The sequence below is a fragment of the Gigantopelta aegis genome, chromosome 14, assembly GCF_016097555.1.
Source record: "Gigantopelta aegis isolate Gae_Host chromosome 14, Gae_host_genome, whole genome shotgun sequence".
Lineage (NCBI taxonomy): Eukaryota > Metazoa > Mollusca > Gastropoda > Neomphalida > Peltospiridae > Gigantopelta > Gigantopelta aegis.
This window is the reverse complement of record NC_054712.1, coordinates 40,125,258-40,151,861: the sequence shown is the minus strand read 5'-3', so window position 1 is coordinate 40,151,861 and position 26,604 is coordinate 40,125,258. Positions and strand designations below refer to the sequence as shown.

Here is a 26,604-nt window from a genome sequence, read left to right as displayed (position 1 = left end):
GTACATATTACTCCGTTCAGGACTTTCTGTTATGTAAACATATATCTTTTACAAACGTAATAAGCTCTGTATCAGACGATCACATGGCTTCAATTTGGAGTCTGAGCCAGCATAGCTGGTATATAATATGATAAAAGATCCAGGGGAGTAACCAGTTCAGTTGGCAAGCAGACACTGTATGTACATAATTTAACAGTCTACACAGTGAAAACTGTCATCAAAATGAATAATACCAGTATATAATATGATAAAACATCCAGGGGAGTAACCAGTTCAGTTGGCAAGCACACACTGTATGTACATAACTTAACAGTCTACAGAGTGAAAACTGTCATCAAAATGAATAATACCAGTATATAATATGATAAAACATCCAGGGGAGTAACCAGTTCAGTTGGCAAGCACACACTGTATGTACATAACTTAACAGTCTACAGAGTGAAAACTGTCATCAAAATGAATAATACCAGTATATAATATGATAAAACATCCAGGGGTGTAACCAGTACAGTTGGCAAGCAAACACTGTATGTACATAACTTAACAGTCTACACAGTGAAAACTGTCATCAAAATGAATAATACCAGTATATAATATGATAAAAGATCCAGGGGAGTAACCAGTTCAGTTGGCAAGCAGACACTGTATGTACATAATTTAACAGTCTACACAGTGAAAACTGTCATCAAAATGAATAATACCAGTATATAATATGATAAAACATCCAGGGGAGTAACCAGTTCAGTTGGCAAGCACACACTGTATGTACATAACTTAACAGTCTACACAGTGAAAACTGTCATCAAAATGAATAATACCAGTATATAATATGATAAAACATCCAGGGGAGTAACCAGTTCAGTTGGCAAGCAGACACTGTATGTACATAACTTAACAGTCTACACAGTGAAAACTGTCATCAAAATGAATAATACCAGTATATAATATGATAAAACATCCAGGGGAGTAACCAGTTCAGTTGGCAAGCAGACACTGTATGTACATAACTTAACAGTCTACACAGTGAAAACTGTCATCAAAATGAATAATACCAGTATATAATATGATAAAACATCCAGGGGAGTAACCAGTTCAGTTGGCAAGCACACACTGTATGTACATAACTTAACAGTCTACACAGTGAAAACTGTCATCAAAATGAATAATACCAGTATATAATATGATAAAACATCCAGGGCAGTAACCAGTTCAGTTGGCAAGCACACACTGTATGTACATAACTTAACAGTCTACAGAGTGAAAACTGTCATCAAAATGAATAATACCAGTATATAATATGATAAAACATCCAGGGGTGTAACCAGTACAGTTGGCAAGCAAACACTGTATGTACATAACTTAACAGTCCACACGGTGAAAACTGTCATCAAAATGAATAATACTGGTATATAATATGATAAAACATCCAGGGGAGTAACCAGTTCAGTTGGCAAGCAGACACTGTATGTACGTAACTTAACAGTCTACACAGTGAAAACTGTCATCAAAATGAATAATACCGGTATATAATATGATAAAACATCCAGGGGAGTAACCAGTTCAGTTGGCAAGAAGACACTGTATGTACGTAACTTAACAGTCCACACAGTGAAAACTGTCATCAAAATGAATAATACCAGTATATACGTTGATAACCATCCAGGGGCAGTAACCAGTTCAGTTGGCAAGAAGACACTGTATGTACGTAACTTAACAGTCCACAAGGTGAAAACTGTCATCAAAATGAATAATACCGGTATATAATATGATAAAACATCCAGGGGAGTAACCAGTTCAGTTGGCAAGCAGACACCAGTATGTACGTTGGCAACTTAACAGTCAACACAGTGAAAACTGTCATCAAAATGAATAATACCAGTATATAATATGATAAAACATCCAGGGGCAGACTAACCAGTTCAGTTGGCAAGCACACACTGTATGTACATAACTTAACAGTCTACACAGTGAAAACTGTCATCAAAATGAATAATACCAGTATATAATATGATAAAACATCCAGGGCAGTAACCAGTTCAGTTGGCAAGACATGAAACTGTATCAACATAACTTAACAGTCTACAGAGTGAAAACTGTCATCAAAATGAATAATACCAGTATATAATATGATAAAACATCCAGGGGTGTAACCAGTACAGTTGGCAAGCAAACAGTTGTACAGTTGGCAAGACGGTGAAAACTGTCATGAAAATGAATAATACCGGTATATAATATGATAAAACATCCAGGGGGCAAACCAGTTCAGTTGGCAAGCAGACACTGTATGTACGTAACTTAACAGTCTACACAGTGAAAACTGTCATCAAAATGAATAATACCGGTATATAATATGATAAAACATCCAGGGGAGTAACCAGTTCAGTTGGCAAGAAGACACTGTATGTACGTAACTTAACAGTCTACACAGTGAAAACTGTCATCAAAATGAATAATACCAGTATATAATATGATAAAACATCCAGGGGAGTAACCAGTTCAGTTGGCAAGAAGACACTGTATGTACGTAACTTAACAGTCCACACGGTGAAAACTGTCATCAAAATGAATAATACCGGTATATAATATGATAAAACATCCAGGGGAGTAACCAGTTCAGTTGGCAAGCAGACACTGTATGTACATAACTTAACAGTCTACACGTTGAAAACTGTCATCAAAATGAATAATACCAGTATATAATATGATAAAACATCCAGGGGAGTAACCAGTTCAGTTGGCAAGCACACACTGTATGTACATAACTTAACAGTCTACACAGTGAAAACTGTCATCAAAATGAATAATACCAGTATATAATATGATAAAACATCCAGGGGTGTAACCAGTACAGTTGGCAAGCAAACACTGTATGTACATAACTTAACAGTCCACACGGTGAAAACTGTCATCAAAATGAATAATACCGGTATATAATATGGCAACCATAAAACATCCAGGGGTAACCAGTTCAGTTGGCAAGCAGACACTGTATGTACGTAACTTAACAGTCTACACAGTGAAAACTGTCATCAAAATGAATAATACCGGTATATAATATGATAAAACATCCAGGGGAGTAACCAGTTCAGTTGGCAAGAAGACACTGTATGTACGTAACTTAACAGTCTACACAGTGAAAACTGTCATCAAAATGAATAATACCAGTATATAATATGATAAAACATCCAGGGGAGTAACCAGTTCAGTTGGCAAGCAGACACTGTATGTACGTAACTTAACAGTCTACACAGTGAAAACTGTCATCAAAATGAATAATACCGGTATATAATATGATAAAACATCCAGGGGAGTAACCAGTTCAGTTGGCAAGACTATGAAAACTGTCATCAAAATGAATAATACCGGTCTATGAAATTCAAGACATCTTGTGGGGGCAGGATGTAGCCCAGTGGTAAAGTGTTTGCTTGATGCGCAGTCAGTATAGGATCGATCCAGCCAGTTCACCATGATTGGTTTATCAAAGGCCATGGTATGTGCTACTCGGTCTGTGGGATGGTGCATATAAAAGATCCCTTGCTACTAATTTAAAAATGTAGCGGGTTTCCTCTCTATGACTATATGTTAAAACTACCAAATGTTTGACATCCAATAGCCGATGATTACTCAATCAATGTGCTCTAATGGTGTCATTAAAGAAAATAAACTTTAACTTTTAACTGTACATAATTTAACAGTCTAAATGGTAAAAACTGTCATCAAAATGAATCTCTCCAGCTGACAGATCCAGTAAGGGATTTACCATTCAATTATTTGAATGAAATGTCAGTTGGAAATAATAACATTGCGTTTGGCTTGATCTACTTGAGCTCCAGTCTTTTATTCTTTATGCAATAAAACCTTTTTACAATCAATCTACAAATAGATACCTAGATTTCTGAGCAGCCAGTGAGATGTGAAATCACATAAGATTACTTTCTTACCTTGGTAAAAATTCTGTGTGAGGCAAATACTCCTGGAAGAACTGAAACTGGTACAGGTGTAAGACCAGAATATGCAGACCCGTGTACACCAAGAGAAACACCCGGAAACCAGCGAACTTGTGCCCCAGGCTCTTGTAGCATGCCCACAGCGTTGCGATCACCAGAAATGTTAAAAAGTAAACTGCACTTAGAACGGACGGCAGAATAATCCCACTGACACACAGGAGCAATGCGACTAGAAACTCGCCAAAGAATTCAATCACAGACGTGACGCGCCGCCGCCGCCGAATCTTAACAGTTGTTGGCAAATCGGACGTTTCCTGTGCAGCGTCTCTCTTCAACAGGACATTGCTGATTATGAAGACGACAAGAGACACGATAAAGACAACCACATCGGGTACGATTAACCGAATGATGTCTTCTAAAGCTACTCCGTCCAGTCTGAAGAAAAGAAGATCAAAAGAACATCAATAATAATGGTTATCAGTGTTTCTGCCTTAAAGGCACTCAGTCACGGATGGTTGACCAAATTAATGGCACCATACCTGTTTTACCCTGCGACAGAAACCCTGGTTATAATTTAAAAGTTTGCTTTGTTTAACAACACCATTCATATTTCATTTTAAATAATTTGTTTTTGATTCAAAACAATAACGCTCAATAAATTAAGACTACAAATATAAAATGACGTCATCTGATACAACGTTCCCTGACAATGTTGTTTTTACGTTCATCGAGAAATGAACAAACTTGCATTGTTACAGCTGGACCAATGGGATGACGTTGACATTGTAATGAATGTAACATAAATTCAACTTTAAGTGTTTTTGGTTTAACATTCGAACCAGTGTTCCATAGCTGGTTTATCAAAAACCATCACATATGCTAATTTTTCTGTGAGAATTAATTAATTTTGTCGAGTATATGTTGCCAGTTACCTTTGAAGTCCAACCTGTCTAGCCAGTTTTTCATTGAAAGAACCTGAAATTGGAGAAACAGAAAGCATAATTTTTAAAATGATTATCATTTTTAAGAAAATGGCTACGACAAAAAAAGCACACTGGACATTTTTTCAATATAGTTCACAGTAAAAAAAAAAAGTGTAGAATTTAAAACTACTCAGCAATCTCCACGGCATTGCAGAATGTCATGAGCAATTTGCCAGGGTTGATTTTAATGGTAAACAAAATCTTTTAACATTTCATTCAAACTTATCCAACTGAAGCGATGTGATGGGTATTTCTCAAGTTCAAAGAAAGGTTAAAAATTTGCTGTTATTATGGTCTTGGTGGACCAGATATCACAGAGAAGGTTCATGCAAATCATCCCTCTTAATTGTAACAGAAATTTAGGGATTAAAGCGGTATTCTCATTATGCAATTAGTCGTACTGACTTGTCGCATGCAATTTGTCAGCACTACAAAAATCAGAACGTATAAGACTAAAGTCGTTCCGATTTAGGTGTTGTCACAGTATGATTCAATTGCATGCGACAAGTCGGTGCGAACGAGAATGCCCGTTAAGATTCAATAAGAGTCCATTAATCTATCGATAGATTTCTTCAATAAATTTCCATGTTAAAGGACTCTAGCTGTGTCTGTAATGCATATAATGATTCAAAACAACTTTTATAAATAATAAATTTCAAATTGTCATCAGTAAGTTCAGAAGGAAAAAAAAAGGAAGACCAAATCATGCCTAGGTCATGAAGACCACCTGTCCCTTTTTCTCTGGATTGTAACAGGGTATCTGTGATTAATTATCAAAAAAAAGAAAAAAAAGGAAAAAAGGAATTAACTAAAATCTATTAAAAAGTTTTCTTGATCTTTAATACATTGTAATAAAAAAAACAGACCAGTTTTAAGCAGCCACATTTTACCACTCTCTTCCAAGATGGCTGCTCAACACAGATATGACTATAGAACTTATAAAACTGAATCACGACAACTCAAACATTTGTTTTCCTTTGACACGAGTTCAACCATAAAAGCAATATATGAACCTGAAATACTGAAAACTACATGTAACTTTAGATTTAAAACAAATACCAAGATGTCGATGACATTTCAATTGCACAGTGTTCGTAAGTACATGGATACAACTTACAGTTGGGAAACATGGAACCATACGGTTCATTGTCGGTTGCTATGGCACCAAGGACGATGTGAAAAGTGGCCTGAGCAAGGACAGCAAGGGTGGAGAAGGCGATCAGAATCTTCAGGTAGACCCCTGTTGAACCTGAAGAACAAAAAAAACCCACACCATATATCATATGTACTGATAAATATAATACTGTAATTTAAGAAATATATAGTAAGCGTAAACTTTTCGCAATTTTAGCAAGGCTATAAACGACGCTAACATTCCATGACGCTAAATTTAAATTTAAAGTTTGTTTTGTTTAACGACACCACTAGAGCACATTGATTTACTAATCATCGGTTATTGGATGTCAACTATTTGGTAATTCTGACTCGTAGTCATCAGAGAAAACCTGCTACATTTTTCCATTAGCAGCAAGGGATCCTTTACATGCACTTTCCCACAGACAGGATAGCACATACCACATCCTTTGACTAGTTGTGGTGAACTGGTTGGAACAAGAAAAAAAACCAAATCAGTGGAATGGATCCAATGAGGTGATTTGATACTGCGACACAAGCACATGAGGCGAGCACTAATAGAACTGAGCTAAATCCCGCCACCCCAAATTTAAAGACACATACAAGTCTATTCCGAAAAAACACATTCTGCGACTGCTTTATCGGAGATTAGTTCAACACACAATAATGGAAAGAAAGAAAGAAATGTTTTATTTAACGATGCACTCAACACATTTTATTTACGGTTATATGGCGTCAGACATATGGTTAAGGACCACACAGATTTTGAGAGGAAATCCACTGTCGCCACTACATGGGCTACTCTTCCGATTGGCAGCAAGGGACCTTTTATCTGCGCTTCCCACAGGCAGGATAGCACAAACCATGGCCTTTGTTGAACCAGCTATGGATCACTGGTCGGTGCAAGTGGCTTACACCTACCCATTGAGCCTTGCGGAGCACTCACTCAGGGTTTGGAGTCGATATCTGGATTAAAAATCCCATGCCTTGACTGGGATCCGAACCCAGTACCTACCAGCCTGTAGACCGATGGCCTAACCACGACGCCACTGAGGCCGGTACACAACAATGGATACATGTTACTAATTAAACTAACAACAACAGTAATTAGCATGCACATTACTCCAATTTACTACTATATTTAAGATGTCTGTAAGCTGTATAATGTCAAAATTGGTCAAACCTACTATTTCAGCTGATTCTACAACTTAACTTATTTATTTTTTTAGTATATCTGATATGACAATGTTGCTAATGTTTTATGTCATTAATATATCATTTATTTTAATTTCGCTAAATTTTAAGATCGCTAATATTTTACGATTTACAATATAGTGTCATCCAAAAGAAACTTTACATACATACAATTTGAATAATTTGATAAATATTGTTGCTGATTGAAAATAACTAATTTAAAAACCACCTTACAAACATTTTGCATGTATTACAAAGTGCATTGTGACGTTTAAAGGTTGGAACTTCTTGATACTTTCATATCCCACCATACTGTTTGTTGGTTTTCTATAATACAATTTCAAGCCTGTGTAAAGTTTCTGATGGACGTTAATACCGGTATATATTTAAAAAAAAACATACACAGGTATCTAAAGTTTCTGTTGCAGGGTTTCATCCTTCTGATTTGTGCCAAATGAAGTAATTTTTAACTAGGAAGGAAGGAAATGTTTTATTTAACGATGCACTCAACACATTTTATTTACGGTTATATGGTGCTGGACATATGGTTAAGGACCACACACAGATTTTGAGGGAGAAAACCCGCTGTTGCCACTTCATGGGCTACTTTTTTCAATTAGCAGCATCATTTATATGCACCATCCCACAGTCAGGATAGTACATACCACGGCTTTTGTTACACCAGTTGTGGAGCACTGGCTGGAACAAGAAATAGCCCAATGGGCTCACCAACGGGAATCAATCAAACGCACATCAGGTGAGCGCTGTACCACTGAGTTATGTCACCACTTTTTCACTAGGAAACATTTTGTTTAGTATCATGTTGTGATTTCCTTCATGCATGTTTCAGAGATCACTACACAATTATATACCTGTACATGTTGGAAGCACTAAAGAATATAACATCTGGGTCAAATTTTATCTAGGTCAACTTTAACTGGGTCAATTTTACTAAAATTTGTACAGTCACCTAACTTCTGACAGCGCGGCTAGTTATTACTATCAGTCCTGCTGTTAGTGATAAATATGACAGTGTTTGTTGACAAAGAAAAAAAAGTTTTATTTGGGCAATAAATGTATACCTTGTGATTGAAACATGTACGGGTACATTTATTAAACAACAGACATTACAGGGAAATACCTGAAGAATTTAAAATAATGTGGTTTAAACAATATTTATTTCACAAAAGAAAAGGATTGGCAAACAGGCCATTGGCCTATATTAATGCTTCTAATGTGAAAATAAATATGGGATAACAGTAAAAAGAAGTTAATATGTATTAATGCAATAGACCTCTTTCACATTCCCATTGTGCTGCAAAGAGTACCGTCCCTTGCCGAATTGGACGGTATCGAGGCTATATACAAATTGGGGGGGCATGATCGACAGTTGTCATGAGTGTCGTGAGTAGCTTCGTAGGAGCTGTGAATCTCTAGCGACCAACGTACATATTTCGTATAAGATATTAAAATGGCTACGAAAAACGGTCTACTAAAGTTTACATCGGAATAGTTTAAGACCAAAAGCAGTGAAAGATTAACTTAGACGAAGTCTCTGGAGCTGCCTGCATGTCAAGGGTATTTTAACAACGCAAAATTAAAAGATTCATACAATAAAATTAACTTTAGTGGAATGCGTGTTTTTACTTTTAACAATTAGAATTATAGTTAAATACTCACGCGGATTTCCAGTGATGTTTAATTCTCCACATGTATCAGTATTTAAAATTTAATAAAATATGCCTCCCCTTCCCCCTAAAAACCTCAACAAAACCCCTAACTCACATAGACCTTTATCACAGCTCTATTTTTCTCTTATCGTTTCATTAAAAAAAGACAGTCGTACAATTACTAATCAATCTTACATGTCTATCCACAAATTATTTATTTATTTATTTATTTATGTATTTATTTATTTATTTACTTATTTTATTTTATTTTATTTTTATTTTATTTTATTTTCACTATCATTTTTATCAGATACATACAACTTCACTTGAAATAATATCTGATATTTACGAAGTTTTAAAACAGTTATTATAAAAGATAAAAGATAAAAACTTTATTGCATATAAACAATTTTCACATATGGAACTAGATCCAAAACATATGCATAAACAAGAAACAAACAAAATGACTAAATAAGGACTAATTATGGGCAATGCATGTATAATTGTGAACAAATTTGCATACCGCACCAGCACAGGCTGGATTTTGGTTTTGCATAATATATATAAATTTTTCTTGCATACTCATACTTGTAAATAGGTAATTATGGAAAGTTAGATATGCATATAATTTGACACGTTAACTATTATATTTCTTACATATTGTGATATGATGGTATTCATCTTCAATTACATTGCAGTGGTCACATAAACGTTCTTCCACTGGAGTGAAGGGTTTTGTATGGCGCTCAGTCTCTATTTTCAATTTGTGGTCACTGAGACGTAATTTAGTAAAAGCTTTACAGTGTTCTGGATGTATACAGTGTAATAAATATGGCTCTAGTTGAATATTGTGTTTATATAATTTGTACGTTCACATCTTATTACTGGATCCATCTCTTTTGGCTGGAGCTATAAGGTTTTCTTTTAAAATATTGTGATACTTAGTTTTAATTATATTTATAACATGAATGGGATAATTGACAGTGCTTCGTTTTTGATTCAACTCACCAATGTAATAATATAATTTGTGAAGCCAACCAATATTTTTGTTTTCAAGGCTTGTGCATTCAGAGAAAGCATGTTGTAAAATAATGTTGTCCATAGTTTGCATATGGGAGTAAAAATGTAACATTCTTTTTACCACAGACAACAAGAGTGGGTACAAACCTAGCTCAGCTCTAGAGGCCCAATTATATATAAGCCGTCACAAGCGAAAACCTACAACTTAGCATGACGTCAGAAACTGAGTAAACGCGGCTCAAAGTTTGACATCACATGTAAACGTGGAAATAAAAGTTGACATGCTGTTTGCATTGTTTGTTTTGAAGAAGTTAGAAGATGACATCTTCTTCTTTACATGAAGATCAGTTTGAAGTAAAAATATATCTGTATGTACAATAGTGTTTGGTTACTATTTGGTATTTTGTACCTGAGAACATTGGTCGAGATCGTTAGCGATACCATCAGTTCTTTGATACACATTTACAAGCATAGGGCGAAGTCCTATATATTGATATGGTATGCAAGTATCACGTTTTTATAACGTACATGATTATACATAACATAAAGTGCACGATTATACATAACATAAAGTGCAGAAACATTTCCGGTGTGGTAGACCCATGCAACCCGATACGATCCTAATTTGATGTTTGGTCTAACTTATGAATAGTGTATATAACTTCAGGCCCATAGCCAGCATGATTAGCGGGGAGGGGGGGAGGAATCGAAATTTCATGTAAACGGAACTCATCAAACGCGAGCGCCAAAGGCGCGGAGCCGTAGACGGGGGGGAGAGGGGGTTTCCCCTTGCCAAACAATGAGATGACGCCGGTTACACTCGAGAATAATACACAAGGGGCATAGCGTGATCTGGACTGGGGGGGGGGGGGGGTGTCGAATATGAACCAAGTGGACCGTTTTTTTACTATTTTGTTTTGGCACCACCAGAAACTCCATGTATAAACCTGTATGTTTTAGTTCTGAAAGCGGACCATTTGCTTCAGCTGGGGAGGGGGGGGGGGGAGGAGGTTTCAGACGATCTGTCTCGACCCCCCCCCCCCCCCCCCCCAGCCTACGCTCCTGTACACAAACTTTTGTTGCGAAATATACGTTAACAAGTTGCATTACGTTGTGGTATCATACTATGTCTGTAAAATGGCCTGGTCACAGAGCCACGACAAGAAACCATTTGTTTTCAGTCGTACCAATGTATTTATAATAAATGATACATGGTATACTTCTCACATCCCACAAACAGGATAGCATACACGACGGTTGATACTATAGCCCCACTTTTTTAAACCCGGTTTAAAATATGGCTTTTGCCCCCCACCCCCACCAACTAGACTGTGTCCCTCCACTACATATTGTGCCCCTCCCCTTCCCCCAACTCCAGATATCGTTCCTACGGGCCTGATTCTAATGTTTTATATACCATAGCTCAACTATCATATGTATCATTTAATTTTATTCCAAATACCGAACAAAATTTTAAATAACTTGTTGAAAAGAAATCCCGACAAGAATCCTGAATGTATTTATTTGTATAATGCTTTATAAATATTTAAATTATGTTAAATACAATCACTATCTGCATACATACACGCGCGCACACATTAATATTATTTCAGCCCTTATCAGATATTTATTGAGTATGAATCCGAACCGATGGTTTGTCGGGTGTTAACAACAAAATATTTTTTATTTCGTGATAAGCAATAATTCACAAATGTCTCCAATAAGTCTTGTAAGATGTCGACAGAATGTTCGGGTTCCCTACTGATAGAATAATTAATCATGGAGAGATTCACATTCCTATTGCGTGGCCTCCCATCGTCTATGCCCCCATCTTGTTCACAGGTCTATTTTGGCGAGATCTCGTGTGAGTTCGTGGTTTGCGTCCTTGAGTTTCCCCGCAACGGACACATGCGCAGTGGAATGTGAAAGGTCTATTAGTGATTGGTCTAGAATTATTCCTATTCCATGGCTTACCTGACCTATTAGATGAAAAGATTGCCGTTTATGGTTACATGGTATTGGTCATTATGGCTGGATATTATTTCTAGAGACATTAATTTCACCTTCTGGGGGTTTTCGACATGACCTAAAATGTCAAAATGTCCCATTGGGAATATGCACAACATTTATACTTAAATTGATTTGTAAAGGCTAGACATTTCTGTGTAACTTGTGACACAATAAATGCATTTATATTCAATATTTTATCATCTGTATGTCTATTAGTACAAGATAAAACATGAACAAAGACTTACACTATTGAAAACAAAGTCATACAGATTTCTGATAAGCTTAATTACCACTGTCTTGCCTCCATACTGAATGAAAGACTTGTGCAGTTGGCCAACTTCTGATATTTTTAAAACGGTGTAGTACCACACCGTCAGGGTTTCTGCCAGAGAGTAAAACGGATATGGCACCATGCATACCCAAAATTTCTTGCAGATTTAAATTTTTTTGTTAAGTTAACGTTTTGACAAAATTAATTACTCTTATCATTACTGTATGATTTTCTTAATCCTAACACTAAACTTAACCCATTTCTTTCTGGGGGAGGCCCTCCATACCCCCTGTTGACTGTGGTTGCATTCTATTCCATGGTTGCATTCTATTCCATGGTTGCATTCTATTCCATAACACCATACCCAAACATTTCTTTCTGGCAGAAACACTGACTGTGAAAAAATAAGACTTGCATAACTTCACAGCATATAAAGGCAGCTTAAGTTAGAAAGTCTGCTTCCTGTCCTGGACGGAGGAGCCAGCCCAGGCAGACACCTGTGCCCATGACAGGCGTGCTCTACAACAGCATGTTCTGAATGTGCACGTTAAGACCTATGACTCGACTTGAAAGTCTGCTTAGGAATTTAACAAAGAAATCTGTTATATTGAGGTTTTCATTTCATGATACCAGCATTCTAACCCTCATCTTCCCTCCCAGGACCATCTACAATGTAAATGGTACTAATGGTTTCCTACTGCTGGGAGGCGGTGGGATGTAGCTCAAGGGGAGAATGCTTGGCTAAAGTGTGATGGATCACAGAACAGATCATCCTCGACTGATTCTACTTTCTTCCACATCATAACCAGTATTACATGACTGGTACATCATAAACATTGGTATACCATGTGACCGTTATCATTTTGGTTTGGTTTATTTTCTCGTGCATGGTTCGTGCAATCAACATCCGATTTGTTGTCGTTTGCTTGTCGTTCATTTGTGAGGTTTTTCTTCACAGTTCGTGAACATTTTCATTAACAATAAAGTTCAGACAAGTAAGTATCTCAATACAAAACGTTACAAACCCTTAAAACCAATAATTTTGCTCAGTCTTACGATATCTAGAGAGGGGATACAACCTTGGGGGTGGGGGTGGGGGGCACAAGCTATATTGTTACCTTTATTTAAATAGAGTAGGACAAAAAAAACCTTACATTTTCGTCTTGGGAAGGGGAAGTGCCTCCCCACCTCTGGTTCCTACAGACTGTACTACTACCACTACCACTACCACTACTACTACTACCAACAATAATAAACGGTGCATCTAATTGCTAATAACAATAGGTTAGCCACTAGTACCCGGTGCCGAATAGCAAATGTAGGCTTATTGCGGTTTATATATAAAATTTATTATTTCAAACACTGTAGTATATTCAACATGGTTAGTGACAGACTATCATTGTCTTATTCCGATTCAAGTATCATGATTGCTGCAGCAGCCACTTCCTCAACAGAAGCACCCATGTTGGTAAAGTAACTTCCTGTTTCAAACTCATTCCTTTCGCCGTCCAGGACAGAACAGTTGGAACATGCCCAGGAGAGGTGAAAGGAACACACCCCAAGTCTGTATGCACTCTGGAAAATTTGTCGTGATATAGGCATTTCTGTGCTTCGAGCGACATCTACCGATGACATCAGAATACTAACTTTCAAAATTATTTCAAGTAATTGGATCACGGGGATTCCCATGGTATTTATCGATATAAAACCTGCTTTTTCACTCTATTTTATAAAAACGTGATTTAAGTGTGTTACAGTTTTGTAGATTAACCAAAATTAGAATTAATTTTCGCGGGCTGAAACTAGGGTGTGCGACTTTAAGATTTTACACTTCTAGTTGGTAGAAAAACTACGTGGCAGAAACATGTTTCTCTTCTCTAGCTAATTAGCTAATGAGTTGTTTATTTGGCAGCAGCAGCAGGGATATTTTTTCTAATATTCTTGAGTAATGTGCTAAGATACTGTTAAACAAACTTTCCTTTCATGTGTATACATAATTATAATACAAGTACATCTGTTAACAAGAATACCAGTGAGGTGCATGTAACAACCGTCGAAAGTAGGTCGCAGTGACCTGGCCATGGTATGCTACACACCGCTGTGGTATGCTATACACCGCCATTCCAAGTTGTAGTACAGTTAGTTATGTTCAATTTTTGATGCTTGCTGTCCTTTTTGCTCAAGTTGATGAAATTTTGGTAGTATGTTCCCATGACCAGCCTGAATAAAAAATCCATTGGTAAAAAAAAATTCGGTCATCGAATCACGGCAGCCATCTTGAAATTCAAAATGGCGACTATTTGTCCAAAAATCGATAACTTAATGGTACTTGGTTATAACATGGCCAATTGTCATGCTAGAATGATTATTTACCACTCAAATTAAAGCATTTGAAGTCTTCTACATGATCAAATATGAAGTATTTACAAAATCTGAATATACGACCTACTAGGGGGTTCAAATGTTTCAATGGTCCCTTTACCCCCAAAATAAGGCCTTGTTTCAAAATAACCCCTGTATCACATTCATTTTTTCATTCGTGGCCTGTTTTAAGCATTGGTTACTTTGAAGACATAGACAGGTAGTTTTTGAGAAATTTTGAGTATGATAGATTAATTAGGGAGTTAGTACTGGGGGTACCAATATGTACCCCCTTTTTGTCACACTGTGAAATCAGTCCTTTTTTAACAACACATCTGTCACTAAGAATAAAACCCTTTAAAATGCTCAATATTTGAACTTGATAAATTACCCACCCAAAGTGAAGGAATATACCTTCTATACAAAATATTAAAAAGGGGGGTGGGTGGGGGTAGGGTTGGGGCTATCATGACCTTTCACACCCAATTCCATAAGCAATAGAACATCATTGGGTCATTTTGAAGAATCAAACTTTTTAACTTAATTTAGATATGCTGATTCCAAATATATCAGTTTCCAATGTCAATTTTGAATTTTAGACCTTCTAAAATACAAAACAAAATGCCGCCAACACATAGTTATGTAAATTGTTCTTGGTGTTTGCATATCTGTTTTACACAAGTTTGTGAAATTAGGAATGAAGAACAACCTAAATCAAATATATCCATTGGTAACATTTCTTCTACATCCATCTTGAAATTCAAACACTTATTTAGACATCCGTCTTGAAATTCAAAATGGCTGCTATTTTTTTATCAATTTGTCATATATCTTTGCTTCTAGAAAACATAAAAACAAACGTTTAGTCTCTACAAGTACCTTTTTGATGTCAAGGAATTCAAATAGTGTATAATTAATGACTTTGCTACTTTAGATTTCGAGCTATTTGTGAAATAAAGGCACATACCTGTACAAATTGGTGTGACTTTTCATTAATGTTGAACTGTTCATAACATTAGGAAAGTTTTGTGTGTGAATAAACTAACAAAAACACATGTGTTTCAATTGTACATTAGGCATCAACTTCATCAGTAACAGTATGTGTATTACAACAGTCCTCATCAGCTTCACACTTACACAACTCTGTGCATTCAAGATTGTGTCCCTTACAGGTACATCTACCGGCACATTTGCTCACACCACAGTTGCATCGAAATAGTTCTATTACAGCTTCTGGTGCAGCCTGAATCTCTGACAGTACAGGCACAAATACACCACCCTCCTTGGTCCAGCCTAGTTTGCATGGATCTGGAAACCAAGTCTTGAGCCCAGATATTTGCTTGAAGATGTGCCCTCCGTGTATGCTGTTTCCATGCACCAGATGTAGGTGGTAGTTTTTCCACACCTTGGCTAGGGGATAGTCTTTTGAATTTTTTCCATCTTAGAGTAGATGCATCAGTTGCCGAAATGTCTTTCGAGCTGAGTAACATACAGTAAAACTCTTCACACTTTTCAATGACCTCTCTGGATGGTTCATTACCAATTCCAAGCTGGCTAAGAGCATCAATGATAGGAGGTGGAGCTTTCATAAAAAAAATTCAATCCTCGCTTTTTCCCCACACCACTGATTTGTCCTGTAGTGTCACTTCCAGTTACTGCATGGAACCCTGGTAAGGCTGAGGCTCTTTCAGGACCTAACTCATCATGAATTGGTTGCAATTTCACCTGCTTGTGATTTATACCTGTGCCTGTAATAATTTGTGCATTGGCTTCGAGCATGTGCAACCTTCTCAATATAAGTACTCAACAATCAGTGTCTTTGGTGTAGAAATCAACCTCATTGCCAGGTAACTTCAAGTGCATGGAGAATCATGAGCGTGTCTGCTTCTTCTTGTGTACTAACACCAGTGATGGGATGGTAATATGGTACATTTGTTAGAACATCTTTCCTTGTGACTGTGACCACTGGCTTCTTACACAAGAGAATGAGTTTATCTGCAAGATATATTGTCAAACGATCCTTTGTGGTTTTGCTAGCCAAGAATCTTTTGATGTCATTAATTGTAGTGGTGTCATCAATATACAAGTCATCCCCACGACCAAGTTGACTGGAATATCTTATGTCATCTTTGATTGGTACTGATCTATAGTAGTTATCAAATATTTTCTGTGTCTGTTGTGATATATGTCATGTTCACGTTCTCTTGTATGTGCTATGTCATAATCATGGTATGCTGTATGTGTGTTCTGTCATGTTCTTCTTCAGGTTCTGTTGTGTGTACTATGTCACGTTCAGGTTCTGTTGTGTGTACTATGTCACGTTCAGTTTCTGTTGTGTGTGCCACGTCACGTTCAGGTTTTGTTGTGAGTTCTCTATTATGTTCAGGTTCTGTTGTGAGTGCTGTGTCATGTTCAGGTTCTGTCGCAAGTGACTGGATAAAGGCTGTGGTATGTGTTGTTCTGTCTGTGGGGAAGTGCATATAAAAGATACCTTGCTGCATTTGGAAAACTAGCGGGTTTCCTCTGATGACTGTGATTCATAATTACCAAATGTTTGACATCCAACAGCCGATGATTAATTAATCAATGTGCTCTAGTGGTGTTGTTAAACAAAACAAACAAATAAACTGTCGCAAGTGCTATGTCACGTTCATTTTCTATGGTGATTATTTTCTCATGTTTTTTGCTGTTATGTTCAGTTCTTGTTGGGCGTGCTATGTTGTGCTAATGTTTTGGTGTGTGTGTGTGTGTGTGTGTGTTGTGTCATGTTCACGTTCAACATTCAGGGTTCATACACTTAAAGGAAGTCAAAATTCAAGGGTTTTTCAAGCACTTTCCAGGTCAACTTTACCAAAATTCCAGGATCTTACGGAGTTAATGGTGGACAACTTATGACTGAACTTTACCTCCGTTATACATGTACATCCTCAAAATCTGATAGGGGTATTTTTCATTTGTTTTGACTGGGTTTTGTGGTTTAGACTTTCGTCAAAAAGCAGAACATAGCCATCTTCCCTCTTGACTTGGTCTTTTAACAGAGACAGGAAGTGTTGGGCAATCCCAAACGTACACAAGTAAGCACATTTACACTCCCCACAACCAAATTTTGAGGCAATGTCGCTGTCAGGAAACATCATATGAAACAATTCCCCCGTGTCAGTGCAAGAATTGTAGCTGTAGTGAGCCTTAGCTACTTTGAGTGCCCAGTACACCTCGGCCCGCAACGTGTCATTGGTGGTAACCAAGCTTGTGGTTTTTGCAAGTATTGGCGGTCTGTGCTTTAGAACTTCCTGCAGTCGCATCCATCAAACTTTTGTCTTGTCGCGTGGCCTGTTTCTTTCTGAAGAAATCAGCAATGCTTGTGGTTGTTGTTGTTTCGTTCAAAAACTTCACAAGGCATTGTTTATGCTTCACTCCTTCGCTGTGACTCACTAGCGCCGATTCCCCCATGTTCGCCACACTGAAATTGCGAGTACAAATGGTGCATCTTGCGCTGTGTTTGTTGGGTCCACGCACCAACCAGTCCTTATAATTCACTGCCTGTATCCACAGGTCGTTAAACACACAAGTGCCAACCATCTTTGTGGGTTTACAAAGATTCATTAACTTGACACGCTCCCTAAACTTGCAAAATACCCAGCGGCAAAAAGTGACAAACTTTCTTTTCCAATATGGCGACGCTGTCGCTTGAATCTTGTGGCCGCGTGATTCTCGCATCGCAAGATAAAAAACAAAACAAACATTCACACGTCAACTGAGCCGGTAAACATCGATTGGCCGGGCGATTGGCATTTGATTGTGCCGCGGAAATGAAACAAATAATTTAATTACATGTTAAATAAAGTAAACAAAGCCTCCATTTTAGGCGTTTATATTTTATTTGAAATCAAATTATTATTTTCAAGGGTTTTCCAGACCGCAAGATGATTTTCAAGGGTATTCAAGCACTGGAATACATTCATTCATTTTCAAGGGTTTTCAAGGGTTTTCCAGGCGCGTATGAACCCTGAACATTACGTTGCTTAGCTTAGCTTAATAGTCCATATACCACTAGGGTTTCAATCACGCCTATCCAGAGTCCGGCCTCTGATAGGATCGGGTGTCTGACTCAGGACAGGGATAATCTGTTGCAAATATTTGTTAACTGTAAAGTTAATCAAAGTACATCATTTATGTTGAGGCCACATTCACTTTATTCGCCTTTTAACCTTACATCTGATTACACTGTCTTTTGTTACTGGACTTTGTCCTGGATAACTTATAATGGCGTTTGTATGTGCAATATTGTTAATCCATAATGCCTACATTAGAGCAATCCTGTAGATCTTCAAAGGCAGCTGAAAGGCGGAACTTGATCACCGTAACATATAATTAAATACACGTACATCCAAAATCAGTGTGATTATGCTTGCACTTTGGTCGTATATGCCACATACAACATTATTATGAATTAAAATTGTATCTAAAAAAAAATTGTAATATATAAAATATCATTAATCAGGTATTCAAAAAAATGTATTGGTTCATAATTAATAGTTTAAAATTTAGAGGAGGAAAGACATCAATAATGCAATATTTGAATTCTGTGACCTGAAAAATATATATCTAGAAAAACAATTTCTTTTTATGATAACCTGGAGCTGAGATATAAGACAATTATATTTAAAATTGCCGCCATTTTGAATTTCAAGATGGTTGCCAAACCATCAATAATGCAGTACATTTATTACAGTTATCTAACCTCAAAAATGTAAAATCAAAAAAAAAAAAATGTTTCTATGATAATCAGGAGCTGAGATATGTAACAATTATATTAAAATTGCCGCTATTTTGAATTTCAAGATGGCTGCCTTGACATGACTACTACGAAACATATATTTGAATATTCTCACCTCATAAATGAACACTTTAAAAAAAAAATTATGTGTCTGTGATAAACAGAAACTGAAATATATGACAGTTATATTAAAAGAGTCGCCATTTTGAATTTCAAGATGGCTGCCATGATCGGATGACCGAAAAAAATGTTACCAATGGATTTTTATGTCATGACACCCTTACGGAGGTAACTAAATGAAAAAATCCAACTTGAGCAAAAAAGGCAGCAAATTTACATACTAACTGGACTATTGTACTTGCATGCACGGTTTGACAATCCTACATGAACTGATAAGGAAGATGTTGGACATACAAGAATCTCCTTTAATGTGCAGTAATACATAAAAAGTAGGTTGCAGTGATCTAGTTATATGACACATTACTATCCCAAGTTTTGACGATCCTATATGAATTCATAAGAAATAAAAACGTTTATAGACAGACATACGAACATGTAGATAGACATACAGACAGATGAAAAACTCCATATCACAATATGACCCATCAAAGACACTCGACCCATCAAAAACACTGGCATATAAAAGAAACTTTAAAGGAATAAATAATTTAATTAGGAAAACATCAAGTGGCATATCTCGAATAGCTGATGGGTGACTGATGTCACTGTGATATGTATGGAATTTCATAAGACCACATCCCAAGATCTCTCATTTTGTTCTGACCACAGGATATCCTTACAGTGGTCTTGCTTGAATAACAACACTTCGGGACTACGGTGTAGACTGTTGTACATCTGTCAAACACAAATAGGTCTTCATGCATTCTTCAGTGCACCTGTCTGTGTGAACACATTTTCCTAGACAGTCTTGGGGAACATGTTTTCCTAGTACAGACAGTATATGGCGTAAATGAACATTTTTAACAATGTAACAGGTACTTAGCTGTCCCGTAAATACCTGACACGTTAACCTGATTTGTTTTTCAAGGCCACTGCATGGTATGTGTACTACAGTACACACAAAAAAAAAAAAAAAAAAAAAAAAAATCTATTAAAAAAAATTATAGTAAATTAAAGTAGTATAAATGCTACAGACCTCTGACATTGAAAATGTGCATATTTATGGGTTATACAAAAAGAAATTCAGGTAACCCATTTTTTAACACTGTTTTGCATAACCTATAATACGACCATGAAAATCCCAGGGAACATAAACCTTAACTCAACTTTTAAGACAGGGTTTGGAAGAAAATGTTTTATTTAACGACACATTTTATTTATGGTTATATGGCATCAGACATATGGTTAAGGACCACACAGATATTGAGAGAGGAAATTCACTGTCGCCACTTCATGGGCTACTCTTTTTCTTAGCAGCAAGGGATCTTTTATATGCACCATCCCACAGACAGGATAGTACATACCACGGCCTTTGTTACACCAGTTGTGGAGCACTGGCAGGAATGAGAAATAGCACAATGGGCCCACTGACGGGAATTGATCCTAGATCGATCGCGCATCAGGCAAGCACTGTACCACTGAGCTACGTCCCGCCCCGACAGGGTTTGATTTTAATAATTATTAAAAAAAAAGAGTAAAGTTTGTTTTATTTAACGACGCCACTATAGCACATTGATTTTTTGTCTTATCATTGGCTATTGGACATCAAACATATGGTCATTCTGACACTGTTTTTTTAGAGGAAACCCACTGTCACCTCTTTTACGACAGGCAGCAAGAGATCTTTTATTTGCACTTCCCACAGGCAGGATAGCACAAACCATGGCCTTTGTTGAACCAGTTATGGATCACTGGTCTGTGCAAGTGGTTTACACCTACCCATTGAGCCTTGCGGAGCACTCACTCAGGTTTGGAGTCGGTATCTGGATTGAAAATCCCATGCCTCGACTGGATCCGAACCTAGTACCTACCAGCATGTAGACCAATGGCCTAACCACGATGCCACCGAGGCCGGTCTAATAGTTATTCAATTATTCAAAATGAATAAAACCATCAGTGAAAGCTCCAGATGAGTTGGGGGATGAGGCTAATTCCGTGACCCATTTATCCATGGCTTTTCAAAATGAATCAGTTGTGAAATCATCAACTAGTCCACTTAAGGACGCTGGGATTCTTCTTTCTTTCAAAAGAATTTTTACAATTCATTTTTAATTTTATTTTGCTAAATAAAAAAAATAAAAATATATATATATATATATATATCATAAAACAATTAAAGAAAAAGAAGAGAAAAGAAGAAAATAAACAATTCCTGAACTGTTTTTCATCCCTCGACAACCCCAGGCAAGTATTCCCCACTGAACATGATGTATTCATAGCTAGAATAGCAACAATTATATCTGTATCATTTACTATTTTAATAAAACAACTGTTAAATTTCCAAAGTATTAATTTGACAAAGTTTGCAAAAATAGGTTTACAGCATACAAATATAATATCTCACTCTAAAATGTGTCAGTTATAAAACTTTTCAATTTTCAAACATTATGTTTACTCAGAACTAAAATTCTGCAAGATTATATCAAGATTACATTCAGATTATGCCATAAAGAATGGATGCACAATTCTATTTTTAACAGAGTTCTATTTCCCACCGACATCTACAACTAAGGAAATTGCTTATTTGCAGACAGGTTTGTTGGGTCATTAAATGTGCAAATTCCATTGAGTACTAAGGTTATGCAAGAAAAAGGATTTTGACTGGTATGCATCATACTCTGTAACCATGGTGACTGCAGTCGGCTTGATCTACAACTAAGAATGCTACAGGAAGGTATTTTACCCCTGTATCTCTCTGTGATGAATGCTTACAGCTTGAACTCAACAGTAGAACACGCACATGTAGCAAAACACCTGCAAGTTCAGATCAGCACTTTCTAAGACAACATCCACAACACTGATTGTTCACACGACTCTGGTTTGACATTTGAAAACTAAATTAATCATGACTTCTTCATGCCATTTTGTTATTCTTCTTTCTTTTTGGTGTAGATTAAAGCAAAACTATTATTTAATTGATTTACACAGTAAGAAAAATGTTAAAAGTTTATATGGTTCAACAATATTTGGTTTGACATTCGAAAAATAAATTAATCATGACTTCTTCGTACCAATTTGTTTTTCTTCTTTCTTTTTGGTGTAGATTAAAGCAAAAAAGTATTATTTAATTGTCAATTAATTTACACAGTAAGAAAAATGACTTTATTTGGTTCAACAATATTTGGTTTGACATTCGGATTAATCATAACTTCTTCATGCCATTTTGTTTTTCTTCTTTCTTTTTGGTGTAGATTAAAGCAAAACTGTATTACTTAACTGATTTACACAGTAAGAAACATTTTAAAGTTTATTTGGTTCAACAATGTTACTAGAGCACTGTATTATTTAATTGATTTACACACTAAGAAAAAAGTTAAAGTTTATTTTGTTCAACGACACCACTAGAGCACATTGATGATTTATTAATTATCACCGTTGGATGTTAAGCATTTGGTAATTTTTACATATATAGTCTTAGAGAGGAAACCTGCTATATTTTTCCATTAGCAGCAATGGATCTTTTATACGCACCATCCTGCAGACAGGATAGCACATACCACAGCCATTGTATACCAGTCGTGGTACACTGGATGGAACAAGAAATAGCCCAACAGGAATTTATCCTAAACCGACCATGCTTCAGGGGAGCGATTTACCACTGGGCTATGTCCAGCCACCCTACTAAAAAAAAAGTAAACAGTTTGCTTCCAACTACATGGAAATACATACATGTATTAATAAAATAAACAGTTTGCTTCCAACTACATGAAAATACATACATGTATTAATAAAATACACTTATAAAAACATATATAAAAAATTATTTGGGAATGCTGACTTTAATTAGATGTTGCAAGACGTTATTGACTGCAACTGTGTTATGTGCACATGCAGAAGCCGCTCGTAATTATGGCTACTGTACAAATGTACATCATAGCTGACCTACAGAAGTTAAAAATAAACACATCAAACAACCAGGTGCCTGGTTTTCTCATTAGTGGTCTAAACTGGGTCTTATATATGGCTCACTGAACTGGATTAGCTACTTTCAGCTGTCCTACAGAAGTTAAAAATAAACACATCAAACAACCAGTAGCCTGGTTTTGTCATTAGTGGTCTAATCTGGGTCTTATATATGGCTCATTGAACTGGATTAGCTACTTTCAGCTGACCTACAGAAGTTAAAAATAAACACATCAAACAACCAGTAGCCTGGTTTTCTCATTAGTGGTCTAATCTGGGTCTTATATATGGCTCATTGAACTGGATTAGCTACTTTCAGCTGACCTACAGAAGTTAAAAATAAACACATCAAACAACCAGTAGCCTGGTTTTGTCATTAGTGGTCTAAACTGGGTCTTATATATGGCTCATTGAACTGGATTAGCTACTTTCAGCTGTCCTACAGAAGTTAAAAATAAACACATCAAACAACCAGTAGCCTGGTTTTCTCATTAGTGGTCTAAACTGGGTCTTATATATGGCTCATTGAACTGGATTAGCTACTTTCAGCTGACCTACAGAAGTTAAAAATAAACACATCAAACAACCAGTAGCCTGGTTTTGTCATTAGTGGTCTAATCTGGGTCTTATATATGGCTCATTGAACTGGATTAGCTACTTTCAGCTGTCCTACAGAAGTTAAAAATAAACACATCAAACAACCAGTAGCCTGGTTTTGTCATTAGTGGTCTAATCTGGGTCTTATATATGGCTCATTGAACTGGATTAGCTACTTTCAGCTGACCTACAGAAGTTAAAAATAAACACATCAAACAACCAGTAGCCTGGTTTTGTCATTAGTGGTCTAATCTGGGTCTTATATATGGCTCATTGAACTGGATTAGCTACTTTCAGCTGACCTACAGAAGTTAAAAATAAACACATCAAACAACCAGTAGCCTGGTTTTGTCATTAGTGGTCTAAACTGGGTCTTATATATGGCTCATTGAACTGGATTAGCTACTTTCAGCTGTCCTACAGAAGTTAAAAATAAAAATAAACACATCATACAACCAGTAGCCTGGTTTTCTCATTAGTGGTCTAAACTGGGTCTTATATATGGCTCATTGAACTGGATTAGCTACTTTCAGCTGACCTACAGAAGTTAAAAATAAACACATCAAACAACCAGTAGCCTGGTTTTGTCATTAGTGGTCTAAACTGGGTCTTATATATGGCTCATTGAACTGGATTAGCTACTTTCAGCTGACCTACAGAAGTTAAAAATAAACACATCAAACAACCAGGTGCCTGGTTTTCTCATTAGTGGTCTAAACTGGGTCTTATATATGGCTCATTGAACTGGATTAGCTACTTTCAGCTGACCTACAGAAGTTAAAAATAAACACATCAAACAACCAGTAGCCTGGTTTTGTCATTAGTGGTCTAAACTGGGTCTTATATATGGCTTATTGAACTGGATTAGCTACTTTCAGCTGACCTACAGAAGTTAAAAATAAACACATCAAACAACCAGGTGCCTGGTTTTCTCATTAGTGGTCTAAACTGGGTCTTATATATGGCTCATTGAACTGGACAACTTTTCATAAGCCTGGGTAAACTAAAGTCTGCTCACATGATTTTTACCTGTAGTCCTTCCCACAGGAAATGCCTTTTTTCCATACTATGGAATTTACTACAAGTTATTTATTTCTGAGCCAACTGTTTTCTAAATTGCATAAAAAAACTGTATGTTTTTTCTTATTTCCAAAACACTTATAGTTTTCTTCTTACGTCAAACCATGCAAACTGAAAAAATTGTAGAAGAATGGGACGGATTATAAGTAACCATTGTTCAGTTGCATGAAATATGTCTGCATAACCGATGACTTACAAAGGCCTAACATACAAAGGCCTAACATACTCGTACTATTGTTCTGCAGCACACTATTCAAAATGTATTTCAATGAGAATGATTTACAATGAGGCAATATAACTGTTTGAAATTTGAAACTGATGCAGCACATATTGGATTGATCAAGTTTAGTTTTATATTTAGCAACACTCGGAAGGAAATGTTTTATTTAACGACGCACTCAATACATTTTATTTAAAGTTATATGGTGTCAGACATATGGATAAGGACTACACAGATATTGAGAGAAGAAACCCGCTGTCACTAATTCATAGGCTAGTCTTTTCGATTAGCAGCAAAGGATATTTTATATGCACCATCCCACAGACAGGGTAGTACATACCACAGCCTTTGATATGCCAGTCGTGGTGCACTGGCCTGAGATATAGAGAGAAAGTACCCTTTTAACATGCCTCTATACCACTTAGGTTTCGGGCATGTCCATCCCGGGCCCGATCTCTGGATAGCCAGTGATATGATCCGGCACAGTGGCTGGAAGGAGAAATAGCCCAATGGGTCCACCAACGAGGATCGATCCCAGACCGACCACGCATTGAGCGACCGCTTTACCACTGGTCTACCTCCCGCCTCCAGCAATTGGTATCAATACATGGCCATGGTACATGCAGGAGAACCGGAGACTTGATCAAATATCTATTGACTCCTGTGGAATCTGGGAAGGTTGACAGAAGATCTGTGTACCAGAGGGTAAAACGAGTATGGTGCCATACCTAAACAATTTTGCAGATTTAATTTTTTTAAGTTAACCTTTTGACAAAATTAATTACTCTTATGATTACTATATAATTTTCTTAACCCTAAGCCAAAATTCAACCCATTTTCTTTCTGGGGGAGGCCCCCCATTCCCCCTGTCGACTGTGGTTGCATTCAATTTCACAGCGCCATACCCAAAAATTTCTTTCTGACAAAAACACTGACCAAGTATTATAAAATCGGCCTAGAACGTTTTTGTATTACATAAGTAACATCTATGTATTTTTGTAATACATATAATAATAAAACAGTTCCTTCCTTCCTTCATTCCTACATATACCATCAAAATACTGAATAGATCTCTAAAATTCTCTGTAAACCGATGTCTGAATCAATGTGTCCGAGAAAAACATGAATCATCCTGTGAATAACGTCACCATGTAATATATACTACTCAAAAGAATTTAAGGGTCAGACGATATTTTCGACATTATTTTCTGAATGTCAATTATATTAGCTAGACCATAATGTCACGCATGGTAGTGT

General features: G+C 36.6%; 1 protein-coding gene across 1 annotated transcript in view; it reads right to left on the bottom strand.

Annotated features, from left to right (window-relative positions):
* Positions 1–3,937: 3,937 nt before the first annotated feature.
* Positions 3,938–26,604, bottom strand: part of LOC121389239 (piezo-type mechanosensitive ion channel component 2-like) — a 40,910-nt gene continuing 18,243 nt past the window's right edge. The window contains exons 3-5 of the mRNA XM_041520838.1: positions 6,048–6,179; positions 4,880–4,922; positions 3,938–4,382 (exon numbers count right to left, since the gene is read on the bottom strand). Of these exons, the coding sequence (XP_041376772.1) occupies positions 3,938–4,382; positions 4,880–4,922; positions 6,048–6,179 (620 nt within the window). The remainder of the gene's footprint in view (positions 4,383–4,879; positions 4,923–6,047; positions 6,180–26,604) is intronic.